The 19,016-nt window shown below is 47.3% G+C and overlaps 1 protein-coding gene across 1 annotated transcript in view; it reads left to right on the plus strand.

Moving 5' to 3' along the window:
- Rho-7 (rhomboid family intramembrane serine protease rho-7) overlaps window positions 1–3,168 on the plus strand; it is a 30,181-nt gene extending 27,013 nt beyond the window's left edge. The window contains exons 8-9 of the mRNA XM_077698004.1: window positions 1,811–1,908; window positions 2,953–3,168. Coding sequence (XP_077554130.1) covers window positions 1,811–1,908; window positions 2,953–3,046 — 192 coding nt within the window. The 3' untranslated portion in view covers window positions 3,047–3,168. The remainder of the gene's footprint in view (window positions 1–1,810; window positions 1,909–2,952) is intronic.
- Window positions 3,169–19,016: the final 15,848 nt, after the last annotated feature.

Here is a 19,016-nt window from a genome sequence, read left to right on the forward strand (position 1 = left end):
TTGCATTCCATCATTCATACTGTCTCCTTGTGCCGTAACCCCATTAACCCTTTGCCTACTGTAGACAGTTGCACTGCAGACGGTTGCACACTGGTTGTACCGCTCCCACCAAAGACGAGCATAGTCCACACTAAAACAAGCGCTAGCGCATTCGAGCTACTCTGAAATGTGTTAGTTTATTTATCATGGTAGTCATGTTGTTTATCATGTTAGTTTAATTTGAACCGGTTTTATCCATCATAAACTTGTTTTGCACCAGTTTTATCCCTGATACACTCGTCTTGCAAAGAAGCCCCGGTGGTGCTTTTTTGCAAGACACTGCAGCCATGTGGTGAAGCCATCCTAAAGCAATCTTTTTTACACAGAGAAATAAGGGAACGTAATTTCATCGGAATAATGGTGCCGTATGAAGCCATCTTAGAGCAATCCTTTTTTACACAATTAGAGAAATAAGGGAATGTTATTTCATCAAAATAATGGTGCTGTTTTATTCATAAAAAAAAAAAAGCTCTAAAATCTGAATGGAAAACTATTTTCGGTAAATGTTGTACAGTCGAGCCCGCTTATAATGAACACATCGGGAAGCTGAAATGAGTTCGTTATATCCGCTTTTCGCTATATCTGGACACAAAATTCATGTATACAAATGGCAATCGGAAACGAATATTTGTTCTGTATAGCAGTTATTTCGTTAAAACCGGGTTCGCTAAAAGTAGACTATACTGTACTTTTTTTTTACGGTATGGAAGGGGTTAAGAAGTCCAACTGTTACTTGTTTGATGGGTTTTTAAAACTCCTCTACTCCCTTCACTATTTTGAATTTTCAAGGTTGACTTGCGAGCCTCAGCGAAGAACCTTCCTTATCTGCTTTGTGAAAGAGGTTAGAAGCACTGCGAAATGGCAGTGAACTTGTGAACAATGCTTTGCAATAAGGCCGAAGGTATGAAATCATGTTACAGGAAAACAGTGACCACTTTCACCGTTTGGGCTCGAGGACTAAGACATTAGTGCAGTGACTGGGGTTTGGTTCCAGGCTGTGTTGGCTGGATTCTCGACGGTAGTGGAGGACACAAAAACGCTGCTGTGTGTGGCACATCGGGGGGGGGGGGGTACAGCTACATCAACTCCACCTAACTTTTCAAACTAAACGAAACTATTACATCCAGCGAGCCATGGCGGTTTCTGCATGCCCTTCAGTGCATGCGTGTATTAAATTAAGGTGCATTGAGGTGCTCGAAATTAAGGTTTTGATTCCCTTCTGTGAATCCCTCAAAATCTTACCGTATTTTCGTGCGCATAACTCGCCCCTGCATATAATCCGCACCCACACTTTCAGCCCGCCGGAAAAGGAAAAAAATCCTCGCATATTGCCCACACATTTGATACAGGAAAGGCAGCACCAAAGCTACCACTCAAGCAGCACCAAAGCTACCACTCATGCAACACATCACATGCTATGTAGACACAAAAAGCGTATATTTAGCAAGTAGACTACACTGACTGCAAGGCGGAAGTCACAATTCACTAATAAAATTCACTTGTTAGAGTGCACTCGTCCTTATTTTTTCTTCCTTGTCCTGGTATGTTTTGTGCAATTGCTGCCATGGAAGGCCTAGTCAGCTCTACTGCGTAGGAGCTTCACGGTACAATGCGCATCGCCGTGAAGCTGCATTAAAGGAAAAACCCTGCGTATCAGCCTACTTTACCACTGAAATTTTCGCATTTTTGGTGCGAGTTATACGTGCGAAAATACGGTAATTCCAACCTTTGGGGCAGTTGTAGGGGAAGCTGATTCGGGGATCTCTTGCAGGCCCTGAAAGGTGTGCTGGTGTTTGACACAGCTGGAGTGCTCCTGCGTTGGCGTCTTCTGGACCATGCGGCCCACCTGGGGGGCACCCTGTTCGGCATGTGAGTGATTGATGCCTGGCTATCATAACTGGGGATACGCTGTGCCAGCATGCAATGCGCTCGGTTTGTGGGGCCCTTGCCTAAAGGAGGACAGACCACATGAAAAGTGATAGCACCAATCGGATGCCCTGCGGCACCTACTTTCTACTTTTTGCTTTTTTTTTATGGATGCAAGCATGCACGTTTCAGTTCTGCCTTCCACAATGACTGCACATCTTTCTCCTTCCTCATTTCTCCGTTTTTCCTGCTGTTTTTTCTCCAACTTGGCGCTGATGCCATCAATGGGGTTTGTGTGCATGTGCATGTGTGTGTGTGTCAAAAATAGACCTGGCACTAGGCTACGGGTGAAAATACTGTTTTTAATAATTTTATAAATTATAATTCATGGATAAACTAAATGAATGAATGAATTAATCAAATGTGGCTGCATAAGTGGCCAGAATTGCAAGCCACCCCAGGTGAAAGTGATATTTTTTCTAGCTGGATTATTGAGCCAGAATTTTCTTCTGGCTAGAAATATTTCTAGCTAGAAATACGCAGAGTTTCTAGCTAGAAATTCAGTTTCGAGCTCACTATTGAACCAGAAACTTTTTCTAGCTAGAAATAGGTAGTGTCTAGCTAGAAATTCAGTTTCAAGCTCACTATTGAACCAAAAATTTTTTCTAGCTAGAAATAGGTAGAGTTTCTTGCTAGAAATTCAGTTTCGAGCTCATTTCTAGCTGGATTGAGATTTTGTTCCGGCTGGCAGCTACTACTTTCAGCGAGTGTTTGTCAGTCTAGCTGGAAGAAAAAAAAAAAACCTGCAAGCTGGAAATAATCGTCTAGCTAGACTAAGAATTTTTCTAATACCTTAGAAGCTGTTGATTCCAGATAAAATCTGTAAATATAGTCAGAAACGAAGCAAGAAATCATGGTTTCTTGCTAGAAATGCCCTTTCCATTTTCACGGCGGGTACGTTATTCAACAGAATCACTTCTCAATCTGTCTTTAACTTCCGGTTTGATACCTGGAAATCTGCTTGTCCATGTGTGTCCCTGTGTGCAGAGGCTATGCAATGTACGGCCACGAGGCGTGGCGTCGCCGGGAGCCCATCCTCAGGACCTGGCACCAGCTGCGCGAGAGCTGGCGCATCAAGTGAACCACCACACCGTCACTGGCCCAGACGAGATCCATTTTCTACAGGAAGGGATTGCGACGTGCCGTTTGATTAGTGCAAGAAAAGAAAAGAACGAATTAAAACTTTGCCTTGTTCTCACCAGACGTGTACTCGAGTCAGTGCGCACGAAATACGATTCGATCTGACCACTCAACCAAAAAATGATGCTCATAAATCCTTTCACCTCGATCAACCACCTATGGGGCCACTGTGCGTGTTAGGTGTGGAGGTGAGTACTAAGCCTTGATGGGCTCAAATTTCTTTAGAAGCCTTTTGCTTAGGCATGCACAAATGATTACCTTTGGTGCATCTTATGCTGAGCTTCTCACTTTTGTTAGAGGCTTAGTTTAAGAGAGACTCACCTGATCGCATTTCTGTGGGACTTGCTGATTGATGACCCTCGGGCTTTTTTTAAAAAGCATCAGGTGCCAATGCAAAAGGTTCTCTGAATTCATAGAAATGTTTCTAAAGGCCTAGTTTGCTTCGTTTAGAACTATATCACTTCTTTACTGAGATAAAAATTAAACGAGATGTTCTTTGGCTCATCCAGTTTTCACTAGATGGCGCTAGGAGTCGAGCAAGCAAGAGATTTGTTTTAATATTTCAGTAGAGAAGTGACATATCTCTAAAATAGGCAAACTAGGCCGTTGCGAACGTTGATATGTATTTGTAACGCTTTGCGTATTGGTGCACGATGGTTTTTGAGTACGTGGGTCATGAAGTCGTGAGTCCCATAGGAATGCTAACAGGTGAGTCGCTCTTAAACAGCTGCACCTGTGTGAGCCAAGAGCCTCGCTGAATGAGGCCTGTTACACAGCTGACATGCGATTTTTCGGGCCTGGCGGGCTGCACAGAGGTCTGGAATGTTTATATGGAAGCAGGAATGACACTGTACCTCATTAGCTGATCGAAAGGGAATACCATAAAAAAAAACTTTTGAGTTAAACGTTACCATGCAGCTTATTATCCATGCAGCTTATGAGCAACATTAATGAATACCCGGCATTCATGCAGCACAGGTGCCTCGACAGACACCGTTTTCGGAAATAAATCCAGGTGGTTATGAACATTCATTGTGTGCATTATATATGAGGGTGTTTTTTTTCCTAAATGAGCCAGATCCACCAAAGCAAATTTGAGAAAAAAGCGGAAGTTTGTGAGCGGACCTAAATGCAACGCTACCAGAGCTATTATACGATATGTCTTACATGCCAGCTAGGAGAAGTTCATGGCCGCAAGTAATTAACCCTTTCAGACGCCACCCGCCGCGGTGGCTCAGTGGCTAAGGCGTTGCGCTGCTGAGCACGAGGTCGCAGGTTCGATTCCCGGCCGCGGCGGCCGCTTTGCTGATGGAGGCGAAAAGCAAAAACGCCCGTGTGTACGAGATTTCGGCGCACGATAAAGATCCCCAGGTGGTCAAAATTAATCCGGAGCCCTCCACTACGGCGCGCCTCATCGCCTGCGTTGCGTTGGCGCGCTAAACCCCACAATCAATCAATCAATCTTTCAGACGCCACCCGCTATTTCCTCCTACAAATTGTTTGTTGTTGTTTTTATGCTCTGTATCCCACCAAAAAAGATTAATTGGCCGGTTATTGACCCCAACACAATCTGAGTCTTTTTATACAGTCATGTACAAAATTGTGTATATAACAGTCACAGAGGTCCCGAGTTTCAAGTAGCATTGAATATTTCCACGTGCGTATACATTTGTGTGATATGCATCGTTTCTATAATTTTACGATCGCAAGTCTCTTAAGAAAATCAGGAGAAAGAGCTGAAAAAGCTCACGCGCTGAAGCCGTTGCGTGTGGCGCCGTTTTGTTTGTTTACGGTTGTATTAGTCTTACTAGCCACAAGATGGCCCTAAAATCTTCATTGTTAGACAAAGGATACAAAATTATGCTAAACTAGCCAAAACGTTTGGGGCTGGTATTTCTTTTTGTGAAAACCGCAGGATTGAAATGTACAGTTGTGTACATAGCAGCTGAAAGGGTTAAAAATTATGCGATCATTTTGAGGAATATTAGGATGATAAATTTCGATTTGGCTTATATTGAATTGAAACACTCAAGTTGATGCGGCATTCTTATAAAAGCTTTATTTAAATTGACTTTCAAGAATGGTTGGAGTTTCTGTGGAAAAGGCATTAGACATATGCAACAAGGCTTCAAGAACAGTAGAACTATACATGAAGAGAAGGTGAGTCCTCTTGGCACCATTAGTTGCTCTTTTTGAATTCTACCATGGGATAATTTTTCTGGCCATGCCTGAAGGCACTCATGAAGTAAGCAAGCTCTTCATTGCCTTGCCATGAATTTTCAAAACGCTTCACAGAAAGGCTGCTCATTTCTTCTCCACGTTAGTGAAGTGGTGGGGGGGAAGGGGGGGGTGGTGATGTGCCAGGGCTAGTAAGCGGCGGCTATATAGTTCAGTACTAAAAAGGTAAATATGGGAGTAAAAAACCAATATAAGCTGAGGTACACCGTATAGACGGGGGAGACGAGATGAAATGATTGTTTGACATCACAATATTATGGAAAAAATTGCAGTTTACTCCGCAAAAATGTCATGGGCATTGTCACTTAACATTACCATATTTCTGGGAGCATAACTCGCCTGTGTGTGCAATCCACACAAGCTTGTAGCAGCCACAACAAAAAAAAGCAATAGCTGCCACATGAGAGCCGCTATGCACACCTCCTTTGCCCTTAACTCCGAGTTGGAATTAAGAAAATATGCGCAGCACCTAAGTCACATTGCACAGTGATTGGGGAGATAAGTGTGGTCTGCCCACGCATCCTGCACCTGAAGTGAGTGTGCTTTTTAGTTAAGTATTTTTATGTTTGAGATAGGTGGCGAGGCAGTGGAAGTGATAGGCGAATATAGCTACTTAGGTAATTAGGTGGCGCAAGCAGTGACCCTGGCGGATACCAACCATGAGGCAGAGATGATTAGAAGGACAAGAATGGGGTGGAGTGCATTCGGCAGATAATGAATGGCAGCCTACCATTGTCCCTGAAGGAGAAAATGTATAACAGCTGCATCTTACCGGAACTCACCTACAGGGTAGAAACTTGGAGGCTCACTAAGAGGGTTCAACATAAATTGAGGATGACTCAGCGAGCAATGTATCGGAATATGATAGGTGTAACATTAAGGGTCAAGAAGAGAGCGGAGTGGGTCAGGGATAAAACGCGTGTTGAGGATATATTAGTCGAAATAAAGAAGAAATGTGTGTGTGCAGGGCATGTAATGCGAAGGCAGGATAACCATTGGTCATTAAGGGTAACAGAGTGGATCCCTAGAGAAGGCAAGCGTGGCAGGGGGCGGCAGAAAGTTAGGTGGGATATAAGATCAAGACGTTTGCAGGGATAAGTTTGTCGCATTTAGCACAGGACCGGGATAATTGGAGATCCATGGGAGAGGCTTTTGCCCTGCAGTGGGCGTAGACATGCTGATTATGATGTGTACCCAACATGAAAACCTTGTCTGTCTGTAACATTTGATGTCTCACACTTCTGTCGTACACAAAAATGCTAATGATAAAAGGCGCTGGAGCTATCTCTTCTCAGCAATGCACTTGTGTATAGTTGTAAAGCCGACTTCCAATGCGCCTGGTGTAACTGATAAACCTACTTGGACCTAAAAGTAAGGAATCGTTTATGAAGGCAATAGATAAGGTGATAGAAACGAAACAAATACCAGAGGACTGGTTAGAAAGTAGGATGAATTTAATATATAAAGGCAGAGGAGACAAAGCCAGTATTGATTCATACAGACCACTCACAGTAACGTCAGTGGTGTATAGATTCGTAATGCAGGCGATAAAATCAGAAATTCAAGCATGGATGGAAGAAAATGAAATACTTGGGGAACTGCAGAATGGACTTAGACAAGACAGGCGACTGGATGACAATCTGTTCGTGATAACGCAATGCATTGAAATTGCGAAAGCACAGAATAGACCACTATGGATTACGTTCTTGGACATTAAAGGGGCATATGACAACGTAAACAGAGAACGGCTGTGGAGGATGCTGAAACTCCAGGGATTAGATGACGAGTTAGAACAGTTCCTTATAGCAATCTATAAAGACAATAGAGTGCACATTACTTGGGAAGGACAGAAATGCGCCCAGCAGGTCAACATCCATCGGGGACTGAAACAGGGATGCCCTTTGAGCCCAATACTGTTCATGCTTTACATGGCAGGGTTAGAAAAGAAAATGGAAGAAAGTCAAGTAGGGTTTAGCCTAACCCATATGCTGCAAGGCGAAGTGGTACAACAGCATATTCCGGGAATGTTATACGCAGACGACATTGTTCTTTTAGCTGATAACCAAACCGATATGCAGCGGCTAATAAATATTTGCGGCCAGGAAGCCACTGACCTCGGATTAAATTTCAGTGCAGAAAAATCAGGAATAATGGTTTTCAATGACGCTACCACCGACGTAGTGTCTATCCAAGTGTTAATCGAACAGATTTAGGGGAAATCCCCAAGGTGGAGTAAGTTTCTGTGAAGGAAAGTTTGACATCCACCTAAATGCAGCCATACGGCTACAAAGGAAAGCTATACAGCTTTCTCAGAAACTTCGTAGTTGAAGAAAAATTCGTCCTGGTCCAGGATTTAGGTGGATGTCAAACTTTCCTTCACAGTGTCTATCCAGCAAGGCGAATTACCTAGAGTGAAGGAATATAAATATTTGGGAGTGTGGATAAACGAAGGGGATAACTACTTAAGTACTCACGAGGAGCAACTTAAGGTTAAGGGAAAGCGAAACGCAGCTATAATGAAGCATAGAGCTCTGTGGGGGTATAACAAATATGAAGTAGTAAGAGGAATGCGGAAAGGAGTAATGGTTCCGGGTCTCACGTTTGCGAATGCTGTACTGTGCTTAAAATCAGACGTTCTATCAGGCCTTGAAGTAAACCAGAGAACGGTAGGACGTTTGGCCTTAGGCGCGCATGGAAAAACAACTAACGAAGCAGTTCAGGGAGATATGGGCTGGGCGTCGTTTGAAGTTAGAGAAGCTCAGAGTAAAATATGCTTTGAGATGAGGTTGAGGGCAATGGATCAACGAAGGTGGGCAACTAAGGTTTTTAGGTACCTATACTTGAAAAGCGTGGACACGCAGTGGTTAAGAAAGACTAGAAGGCTAACGATGAAATACGGAAAGAACAGTGGGGAATCCAAAACAGCCAAGGTAACCAAAAAAGAGGCAAGGCAGATTGAAACGAATAAATGGAGGGAAAAAATGGAAGCTAAAACGTCGTTAGAGATGTACAGGGCTGAGAAGATGAACATCAGAAAGGAAAATTTCTACGATAATTCCCAGGGCAGTGCTTTGCTTTTTGAGGCTAGAGCAGGTTGCCTGCGAACTAAGAGTTTTGTGGGGAAGTATTCACAAAATGATGGGGTATGCGTGGTCTGCGGAAAAGAAACAGAAACTATGCGGCACATCGTGTTAGAATGTGAGGGTATCCATCCAAATCTACATGAAGGGAATATTGGGCTTTCAGAAGCCCTAGGATTTAAGGGTATCACAGAGGAAGTTACCTTCAAGGCTGTCGAGGGGACGAAAAGAAGATTAGAATGCTGGTGGACGAAAAGCAGAGAGGGGAATATTGCCTAGGACAGTTACCACCTGTAACAGAAAAAAAAAAGTATTTTGTGCCTAATAAGCTTTTTGTGCCTGCCCTAAGCAGCGCAAGTATTGAACCAAAAGTGTAAAACATATGTATATTAGTCCTTTTTGGTAAGATGACATGTCATCACCCCGATACAAAGGGGGAACCAATAGAAATAATCATCATCATCATCGGTGTGTACTGCGTCGCAGGGAAACACGAGTCTTATGAGTAGAGCGTGATTTTTAGGCATTAAAAAAGCGCGTTTCAGGCACTATAAAAAGGCAGTCGAAACAACATTTTAGGCTTCCAACATCAAAAATATAAGTGCCATAATTTTTTTCATATATGTAAATAATTTCAAATGAAGACGTGCGCAACCTCTTCCGCGAAAGGAAAACAAAAGTTGTTATTATTTATAATGGCACAAAAGTGCCAACAGTTCAACATATCGATTGATTCGATTGATTGATTGCAGGGTTTAACGCGCCGACGCAACGCAGGCGATGAGGCACGCCGTAGTGGAGGGTTACAGATTAATTTTCGCCACATGGGGATCTTTAACGTGCGCCGAAATCTCGTACACACGGGCGTTTTTGCTTTTCGCCTCCATCAGAAAAGCGGCTGCCGCGGCCGGGAAAGTTCGACGTATCTGTATAATTCTGTCATAAAATTGCTAAACGAATGTCGATCCATTGGCTTAATTCAACAAGCGCACTGCTCACATTCACGTTCAATGGCCACTGTCGCTTGCTCGAGCGTCGCGTATAGTGAAACAGGCATGAAAAAAAATTCCCGCGCCTTCCCGCGAGGGGAACACGAGTAAATGCAGAGCATTGGGGCCTCAGTACTGATTGAAGGCAGTGTTGCTTCCATCGCTTCTTCCGTGATGCTGGAGTAGCAGACACGAGTAAACGTGGGCACGAGCGTCAACCAAGGAAGGAAGGAGCAACGCAGTGACAAACACGAGCGACCGCTAGCCGCTATATTTGCAGCGCGCGCAGTAGAGGGAGAGCAGTACGGGGGGGAGAGCGCGCATGCGCAAGCAGCGCGCGCCCTTCCACGACCCACCGCGCTGCTATCACGCACCTGTTACGCCGTCTCGACGGAGCGAACGGGCTGACTACGACGCATGCGCGCGCCAGCTGCTGTTGAGAGAGAGGAGGAAAGGAGGAGAGGCGCACCTGCTGCGGACGCGGAGCTGTTGACACCGTCCGACGCAGGAATAGGCGAGGCAAAGAAATGCTCTGCATTTAAAAGAATACTTGAGAGCTGGTAATACTGATTAAAAAAAAGCTCTATACTCGGGCACAAGCCCAGAACGGCAATAGGTAATGTGTATCACTCCACCGAGGCGACGGCCCGGATGTCAGCGCGGGCGCGCGTTTTGAAAGGATCATTCGCCTGATTTGTTTGTTTGTCGTCGCTGCAGCGTTTCATAAGCAGATTAAGTTCGGGAAATCACCGAATAACGACTCGCGTCATTGTCGGAATGCTCGAAGTAAGGCGTGCTTCGCGTGGCGCGGAGGAACAGCCGGCTGCAATGATGGGGCGCAGTTGCAACTTCCTTTGTCGTTGTTGATGTCTGCCTGACGCAATTTAATTACGACGCTACAGAAATAGACGCATCTAATAGGCGCAAGACGTACTACCGATTATTAAGAAATTAATACTCTTTTCCTTGAGGATAGTTGGGTATACAATTCTCCAGCAATTTCTTTTGTATATGATGATATCCTAATTCAACAGTCAAGACGTCCCAGTACTGGTAAACACACTTCCACACAATTGAAGAGCGCTTTTCAAAAGGTGTTTAGCAGCCGATTAGATTTTTGATGAAAAAGCGCGTTTTAGGGCCCATCGTCAGTGGGAATTTTAAGGCTTAAGGAAATGCAGCGGCGCAGGGATGTTTCGCCACTGGCTCTTCAATATAGGAGTGCTTTGCTAACGAAGCCGGGTTCGATGTTCAATCGTTGCATTAAAAATACAGTTGGATTTAAGTCATCATCATCATCATCATCATAACCAACCTATCTACGCCCACTGCAGGGCAAAGGCCTCTCCCATTAATCTCCAATTACCCGGGTCCTGTGCTAACTGCGACCAATTTATCACCACAAACTTCTTGATCTCATCTGCCCACCTAACTTTCTACCACCCCCTGCATTAATGACCAGCGGTTATCTTGCCCTCGCATTACATGCCCTGCCCACGTCCATTTCTTCTTCTTAACTTCTACTAATATGTGATTACCACGCGTTTGTTCCCTGACCCACTCCGCTCTCTTCTTGTCCTTTGATGTTACACTTATCACCTGCCGTTCCACTGCTCGCTGAGTCGTCCCCAATTTAAATTGTACCCTCTTAGTCAGCCTCCAACTTTCTGCCCCGTCGGTGAGTACCGGTAAGATGCAGCTGTGATACACTTTCTTCTTCAAGGACTAATGGTAGGCTGCCATTCATTATCTGAGAATGCCTGCCCAATGCACTCCACCCCATTCTGATCCTTCTAATTATCTCTGCCTCATGTTTGGGAGCCGGGGTCACAACTTGGCCTATGTAGATATATTCGCTCACCACTTCCACTGCCTCGCCACCTATCTCAAACCGCTGTTCTGCCCCGAGGTTATTGATCATTACTTTAGTTTTCTGCATATTAATTTTCAGGCCCACTGTTCTACAACAGTTTGTCCAGTGCGGTAAGAATGCTTTGCAATTCGTCCCCCGAGTTACTTAGCAAGGTAACGTCATCAGCATGCTTCCAGAAACGACTCAACGAGGATGCGACTGCTCAGGTTTGAAGATGTGTTTCGAGCCCAGGTGAAAATATATATATTTTTTTTCTAGCTTAAATTCCATCTAGCTAGAAAAAATTTCATCTATAAAACCTTTCTAGAAATTTTCTAGCTAGTCCAGCAGCTGCTTTCGAGCTGGGAAACGTCCCCCAATTCGAGCTGGAATGCTGAAATTTCCTGCTGCCTTTCTAGCTAGAAGTAGTAATTTTCTTCCTATAATAAGCATCATTACCAGCTTTAAATGCTCCGTTTCGTGCTTCCTGTTAGAAATTAGCTGCCTACACTATCTTCTTTTTTCCCGTCTAAAAGGGCGAATTAGTTTTGAAGGTCAGGAAGAAAAAAGCCAATGAAAACACAAGATGAGAGAAGAGGCACAAGTCCATAGGCTGTCCTTTTGCATTGTCTTTCCTGTTGTGTAGCGTGTTTTCAATGGTTTCTTTTTTTTCTGGACATCATAAACAAACAGGCCCAGACTTCCGCTTTATTTTGTCATTTTAAATTACTGCGTCCTGGCTCTCATTGGTTCCATGCTGGGTTTCTCACTTTTCACGAGTTTCCTTCGTGCTGTTTAAACTATATATACAGTGCCCAGTAATTAGACAACACACTTTTTTTCTTCTCCGACGACTGTTGTTTGGACGATCCTTTGATTGGGTTTGTGGCATACTCAAAGGAACGACAACAACGGCTGAAGCTATACCTATAGCTGCTTGCTTGTGGGCACAGTTTTCGGCATGTAAAAAGGCGTCTCTATTTTATATTTTGTTTCAACCGGGACAAAAGAGTGGCGTTCGAACGTAGCGGAAGCCGGGTTACAAGAGCCGCCCTCTGCTCGCTATCGGCGCGAAGCTTCTGCCCTGCATGCGGACGATAAAGCCTCGGGGCAATAGCCACGACAAGAAGACGCGCGGAGGGAACCCACTCCTAAATCCGCGCGGGAACTGGTCAACATCTTTGACCGCACGGTCGTTCCAGACAGTGACACCAGCTGGAACCACCGATCGCCTTCCGCGATACCCATTCATCCGAACGGATCGACATCCATTGAGGCCTCCACCATTTTCAAGCGGACTTGACGCCAGGGGCGTTTCCTACGCAAGCTACCGCAAGGGAAAGATATCTCCCACAGCACTAATGGTTCTCGCCAAAGGCAAACCACTGGGACGGGCCGTAAAGCTTGTGTGGGTCGCGGCTCACTGGCAGGTGGAAGGCAACGCACTCGCCGACCACTGTTCCCGAGAACTGTCAATCCAGGCCGCGGACGAGCTACCGCACCCCGTTACGAGTTACTAAGACATCACTGAAGTGTACAGAAACAGAAGATGTATGATTCCCGGTACGCATCCGCAACTTAGCCGAAGGCAGCAAACGATCGTACGACGCACGCAAGGGGGGTCGCTAGCGCATCCCGTGCTCTTGCACAAGATGTTCCCAGCAGAGCATGACACTTTGTGCCTGTTTTGCGGACAATCCGAAGGTGCTCTAGCACACATCCTTGCCGTGCACTAAGCTCAAGAACCCCCCCCCCCATTTCTACCCCCCTCCCCTCCCTAACCCCAAAACCCCCTAGAGCGATGGGATACCTTGTTGTCCAGCCCCGACCTACCGACCCAGCTCGTGCTAGGGGCCAGGAGCTGCTGCACACCGATGGGACCTGAGAAAAAAGTTCCACCCCGTCTGGTGCCTCCGTGCGCTTGCCAGTACGAAGGGTTCAATAAAAGTTGATTCTATCTCTTTTTGATTCTCAATAAAAGTTGATTCTCTCTGCCCGTACCGCGTTGCCCGACAGTGTCGGAACGGAAGGCCTTTAAAGCTCACCCAAGGGTCCCAAGCACCCGCGTTCAAGCCTGCCCGGTGCTGTGAAGGCCTTCGGGAATCCTGCAGAGTATGTTGGCCCGAACATTGTTGCTTCTTACGCCACACGTGGAGTTGAACCCAAACAACGGCCTCTTGCGCACGTTTCCGCGGTCGCCTTACTGGAGGAGAGGACTGCGCATGAGGCGCAGCATGCACACCAACTGAAAAACGGCTCCTTCGCCCTCGACGTCTACAGGTATATAGCGCATGCCCTCAAGTTGACGAACGCGCCGAAGACGTACTCTGCGACGGCCACTGACCACATGCCATCACCAGAATGAGCGGAGGGATCGATATGGCGTCGATCTGTAGCAACCCGCCCAACGATTCTATGCAGGTGCACTGCAAAGCAAAGCCATTAGTGTCTGCGGAGACCTTTGGGCCTGCACCGCGCCAACCACCCTCGGGGGTCACACAGCTGCCGAAACCGCTGCAACCCTTCCCACTCAAGCCACAAAAGACTGCAAAACAACCCAGCACGCTCAGTAACGCCCCCGATACATCCACTCGAACTGCTGATTTCAGGTGCTTGCCTACAAGAACGGTGGTAAAGCTCGAGTTCATGCGGAACATAAGTTGCGGCATTTACCAAAGCCATACTTTTAATATGCATGAACCATGCATGAACTTTTGGGCGAGTGTAGGTCCACAAGAAAGTGACGCATTATATCGGCGAAATAAATGTTTAATTGGGCAAGTTATTACGTGTAATTGTTACAAAGGTGCCTATGAATATGACTGAAATTTTCAGTCAAGAACAAGAAAAACACGAACGAGCGGTACAATGCGCTAGCAATGCAGCTGCGTATTGTAGTGAAGCCGACTTAAAACCCACTCCGTGTCCGTTTAAAGTCGGGAGTCCTCTCCAGTGTAGTTGAGTAGTGCAGACGTCTTTTAAATGCGAATGCATTTCTTAGTCGAGCCATGTCAGGCGCAGTGCGGCGTCCACGCGCCCACAGGTGTTATCTCTCCGCTCTCACCCCCTCTCCCATAGCAACAGCTGCGAGCGCGCGCGCTCCTCCTCTTCCCTAGCAACCCGAGCAGGTGGTGCGGGCGGATCAGCGGCGAGTGAGTGGAGAGGAGGAGCGCGCTCGGGCGTGTGAGGGCGCTCGCATCGCGGGAGCTCGCCGGAGCTCCCGCGTGTGTGGGAGAGTGTAGGCGAGGGTAGGCGCGGTGCTTCGGTGCTTCTCCTCTCGACGCTCGCCCCACTCTCCCACGCCCGCATGCTTCTCAAAGACCCTTTGACTGTGCACTTTACCGACCACAAGGCAGTGATCGTGGCCGTCAAGTACAACGACAACACAAACAGGTGTTAAATAAATGGTTACGGTACACATCACCGTCTCCTCATTAATTATAAATTCCGCGCACTCTCGCGCAAAAGAAATGCATTCGCATTTCTTCACGATTCCCTTCGGGGAGGTGGGGTGAATTTTCTTTAGGGCACAGCCCTTTGGCAGCAGTCTCTGGTCTGAGCCGCGTTGTCGTAACCGGGTGAACGATGGCAAGACCAACGAGTGAAATAAAAAGCGAACGATTAAAGAAAGCAAATGAGGAGAGTGTCGCGAAATTGGGAGGGGAGGATGGTTCGCCGTGGCGGAGCGAGCTAGCACTCTCCGAAAGTGTGCTGTAGGAGAGGGGGGCAGTATGCTGTGCCCGCACGAGGCGCTCGACGGCGCTACGCTTGGCAAAAACGTGAGGGTGTGCGCGCGTGGCTATTATGTGCGTTCGCTTAAAGGAGCCAGGAAGACAAAATACAAGTTGGGTTTATTAGAAAGACTGCTTATTCCCGATAACAATGATACCAATATCATCGCAATCTTCGAACAAATAACGGAGATATTGAAGAAAACATGTGAAGCAGTCGCGACCCCCTAGCCAATTTTCCGCAACTTTTCTATGACGTCACGGAACCTTGTTTGTGCGATTGGCGGCCGCCTAACGGACCTGTCGCGACGAGACATGACTGGACGTCTGTAATGGGGCCTCTAGTTCTATTTGACCGCATCACTTGAATGCTAACGTGCAGTTAGCGCACTGATAATGCTTTATTGTTGGCCCGTATGACGTCATTCTTGCTCATAACACGTCACTGTGACGCAAAATTTGAAAGTTTTTAAATACTTCTTTTGACCGCATCACTTGAATGCTAACGTGCAGTTAGCGCACTGATAATTATGCTTTATTGTTGGCCCGTATGACGTCATTCTTGCTCATAACACGTCACTGTGGCGCAAAATTTGAAAGTTTTTAAATACTTCTTGCTTTTTTTTTCGTTAAAAAAACATCTTTTGTGGCTGTAATGGAGCTGAGTGAGATACTGAATCCTAGTTCTTTCAAATTAAACGAAGTTGTATTTTCTCTTCATGGCTCCTTTAAGACGCAGTTTGCGGTGGTCCCTTCGTGGGACGCACTTCGCGCCGCCGACGCAGAGGCTCGTCATCGCTGCCGTCGAGAAAACCCACGAGCGAGTGCTGCCTCAGCGCATTGCTGCTGCGCCCAAATGTCGCATTAGGGAGTATCGTAATCGCACCCGCCACGGTGGCTCAGTGGCTAAGGCGTTGCGCTGCTGAGCACGAGGTCGCGGGTTCGATTCCCGGCCGCGGCGGCCGCTTTTCTGATGGAGGCGAAAAGCAAAAACGCCCGTGTGTACGAGATTTCGGCGCACGATAAAGATCCCCAGGTGGTCAAAATTAATCCGGAGCCCTCCACTACGGCGCGCCTCATCGCCTGCGTTGCGGCGGCGCGTTAAACCAAACAATCAATCAGTATCGTAATCGCCAGTCATTTTTTTAAGTGAAGCTTTCTTTGTCTTACTTGTGGCGGTGTCGGGAAAAAAAAACGCACTGAAGGAAACCAACCTTACACAATAGGAGAGCACATAATTGCGATGATGATACAACGCACTGCAGGAAAGCCAACCTAACGAAATGGGCTTCCACAAAGCGCACATGAAATGATGATGATGATGACGATGTTAATGAAACGCGGAGCTTGCTCCGATACAAATGCGAAGTCCCCAATCCGACCAGCCAAATTGTAGATCAACAACAACGCTGAGCTAACCGAATGAGCGCGTTCAGATTACCCAATTACAAACTAGTTGAAAATAACATCACACTCGGTTAGCTCAGCGTTTTTGAAGATTTGAACTTTGGCTGGTTGAATGGGGGCTTTCCATTTGTATCGGAGAAAGCTCCGCTTTTCCACCATTTCCGCATTTCTTTCTTCCAGAAACGGGCGTTCGATTTTTGTGTTCGATTCTCCTGCAGCACAAACGCAGCGGAAGACAGCAGAAACTGGCTATTTACCTGCACGATCCTTTCTTGTTGGTTCGGGATTTCTTCAGACGAGGTTGAATACACGTATCTAAAGATGGTACATGGAAACCAGGTGCAGAGGATTGTGAACGGAATGGCGGCGAGGACAGGTCGCTAAGCGTTGTGGCGCCACGTTCCGAAGTAGCTGAAGCGGATAACTCTGCGTTAGCTAAGCGGTTTGCAGAGCTGGCGGCAGGACATGTTTAGTACGACAACCGCAGGGCAGCCGAGTGAAATATTTCGACACGCGTTAAATATCCCCGGGTGGTCAAAATTAATCCGGAGCAATCCACTACGGCGCGCCTCATCGCCTGTGCATGTACTGTCGGCGCATTAAACCTCAGAATCAATCAATCAATCAATCAATCAATCAATCAATCAATCAATCAATCAATCAATCAATCAATCAATCAATCAATCAATCGATCAATGAAATTCTCGTCTACCCTTGAGCGATGGGAAACCACGCTGACCAAATTATCACACGAGCTACAGCAAGCCCTCGTGACTATAGCCCCGGATGCAGCGCGGGCTCGCTGCCTCCTGGACTAAGGAGGCTGCTCCAAGGAGGCTAGTTTAGTATAACCTACTTGGGCTGCTCTCACCCCTCCCCCCCCCCCCCCACACACACACACACTCTCAAGCGTACGACTGCTGTTTCCTTTCAAATCGTGGTAGTAGAAAGCCGCAGTCCGATTGCCGTGATATACTCCGAAATCGCATCCAGCGCTCTTTGCAGAGATTTCCTGATTTGGCTGCTCTGACGCTTCGGTCCCCGGGTCCACAGTGCAACATCGTCAGCATAAACGGAAATGCATACGCTGTGTTTTAGGTCTGTTGGAATGCTCTCAGGTAGGCCCGACAGCGCGAGGTTGAACAGCAGCGGACTAAGCACTGCACCTTGGGGCACTCCGGCACTGACACCTCTTGGACTGCTGAGGACGTTGCCCACAGGAACTTTGAGCTGGCGACCAGACAAGAAAGCCCGTATGTAGTTCCGCAATCTTCCAATGACATGAATGCGGTCCAGCGTAGCCTCAATGGTTGAGTGTGGCAGGCGGTCAAAGGCAGACTCAATATCCACCAAAACCAGAAATGCCACTTCGTCCATATGTTGGGCCTCTTCCAGTGCGGATACAACATCAGCGATGCTGTCGGCAGTGCAGTGGAGTTGACGAAATCCGGTCTGCTGTTCGGCAATAGCTCCAAGGGCTCGGACGATCCACTCTAGGCGAGATAGAATGATCATCTCAAAGAGCTTACCCGCAGCCGAAGTTAAGGACACAGGTCTATATGAGCTGGCTGCGGTTGGTGTTTTTTCGCGCTTCACGAGTGGGACAACAAGGGCAAGGAGCCAGAAAATTGGCAGTACCCCCGAGTGCCAGGCGATATTGAAGGCTATGATATTCCACCCCAACCCCAGAGCACGGTATCGAATTCCCCCATTGGAAGTACACGGCTCACAGCTCCGGTGGAAGACCCAGGTCAGATATCTGCGACTTACTATTGACCATCGCCTGACCTGGGGCCCGGCAATCAAACAGCTGCTCGGCCAGTCCAGTCGTGTCCTGAAAGCCATCCGTCAACTCTTGGCCAAGGGGCGTGGGTGCTCTCACACTTGGGCACTACGAATTTACGATGCTATGGTATGCTCCGCAGTCCTCTACGCTGTGCCCCTAGTCACCGTCAAGCCAACGCGGTGGAGGAAACTCGAGCACAGAAATGCACTTCGGACCGCTCTAGGTTTGCCCCGATCGTCGCAATGCGCGGGAACTCTTGCTGAAGCCGGTGCCTGGCCCCTCGCACTTCGCGCCCTACAGCGAGCTCTCAATCACGTCGAGCGGCTCCATAGGGCACCAGACGGAGGCGCCCTCCTCGCACGGCTACGAGAACGACCTCATTCTCGAAGGGGTATGACTGTCCGTACCTTCGAAACGGTGATCGGCCAGCCCCCGACGGATCACATCATACCTCCTCCACCCCACGTGACGAGTAAGATCACCATAAGTGCAACTCTACCGCACGTGACCTCAAAAAGGATAACTCCACTCTGTGAATTAAGGCATGAAGCAGCGGCCTGCCTGGAGAACCTTGAGGGGCACGTGCTGATATTCACCGATGGGTCCGTGTTTCCAGACAAGGGGGTGGCGGCTGCAGCATCCATCGCGCCTGCCTTCGCTTTTAGTCCATGACTCGATGGCTACAAACGCAGTGCTAGTCCTGGTTACAACAGGACTAGCACTGCGTTTGTAGCCATCGAGTCATGGACTAAACGAACGCGATATAGACTATCTCCCACTCTCCTAACGCTCTCCTCTTCCCCCTTCTCTCTTCCTATCCTTTGAAGC

The sequence above is a fragment of the Haemaphysalis longicornis genome, unplaced genomic scaffold (genome assembly GCF_048455015.1).
Source record: "Haemaphysalis longicornis isolate Haplotype H1 unplaced genomic scaffold, Haemaphysalis longicornis Haplotype H1 scaffold_2, whole genome shotgun sequence".
NCBI classification, from domain to species: domain Eukaryota; kingdom Metazoa; phylum Arthropoda; class Arachnida; order Ixodida; family Ixodidae; genus Haemaphysalis; species Haemaphysalis longicornis.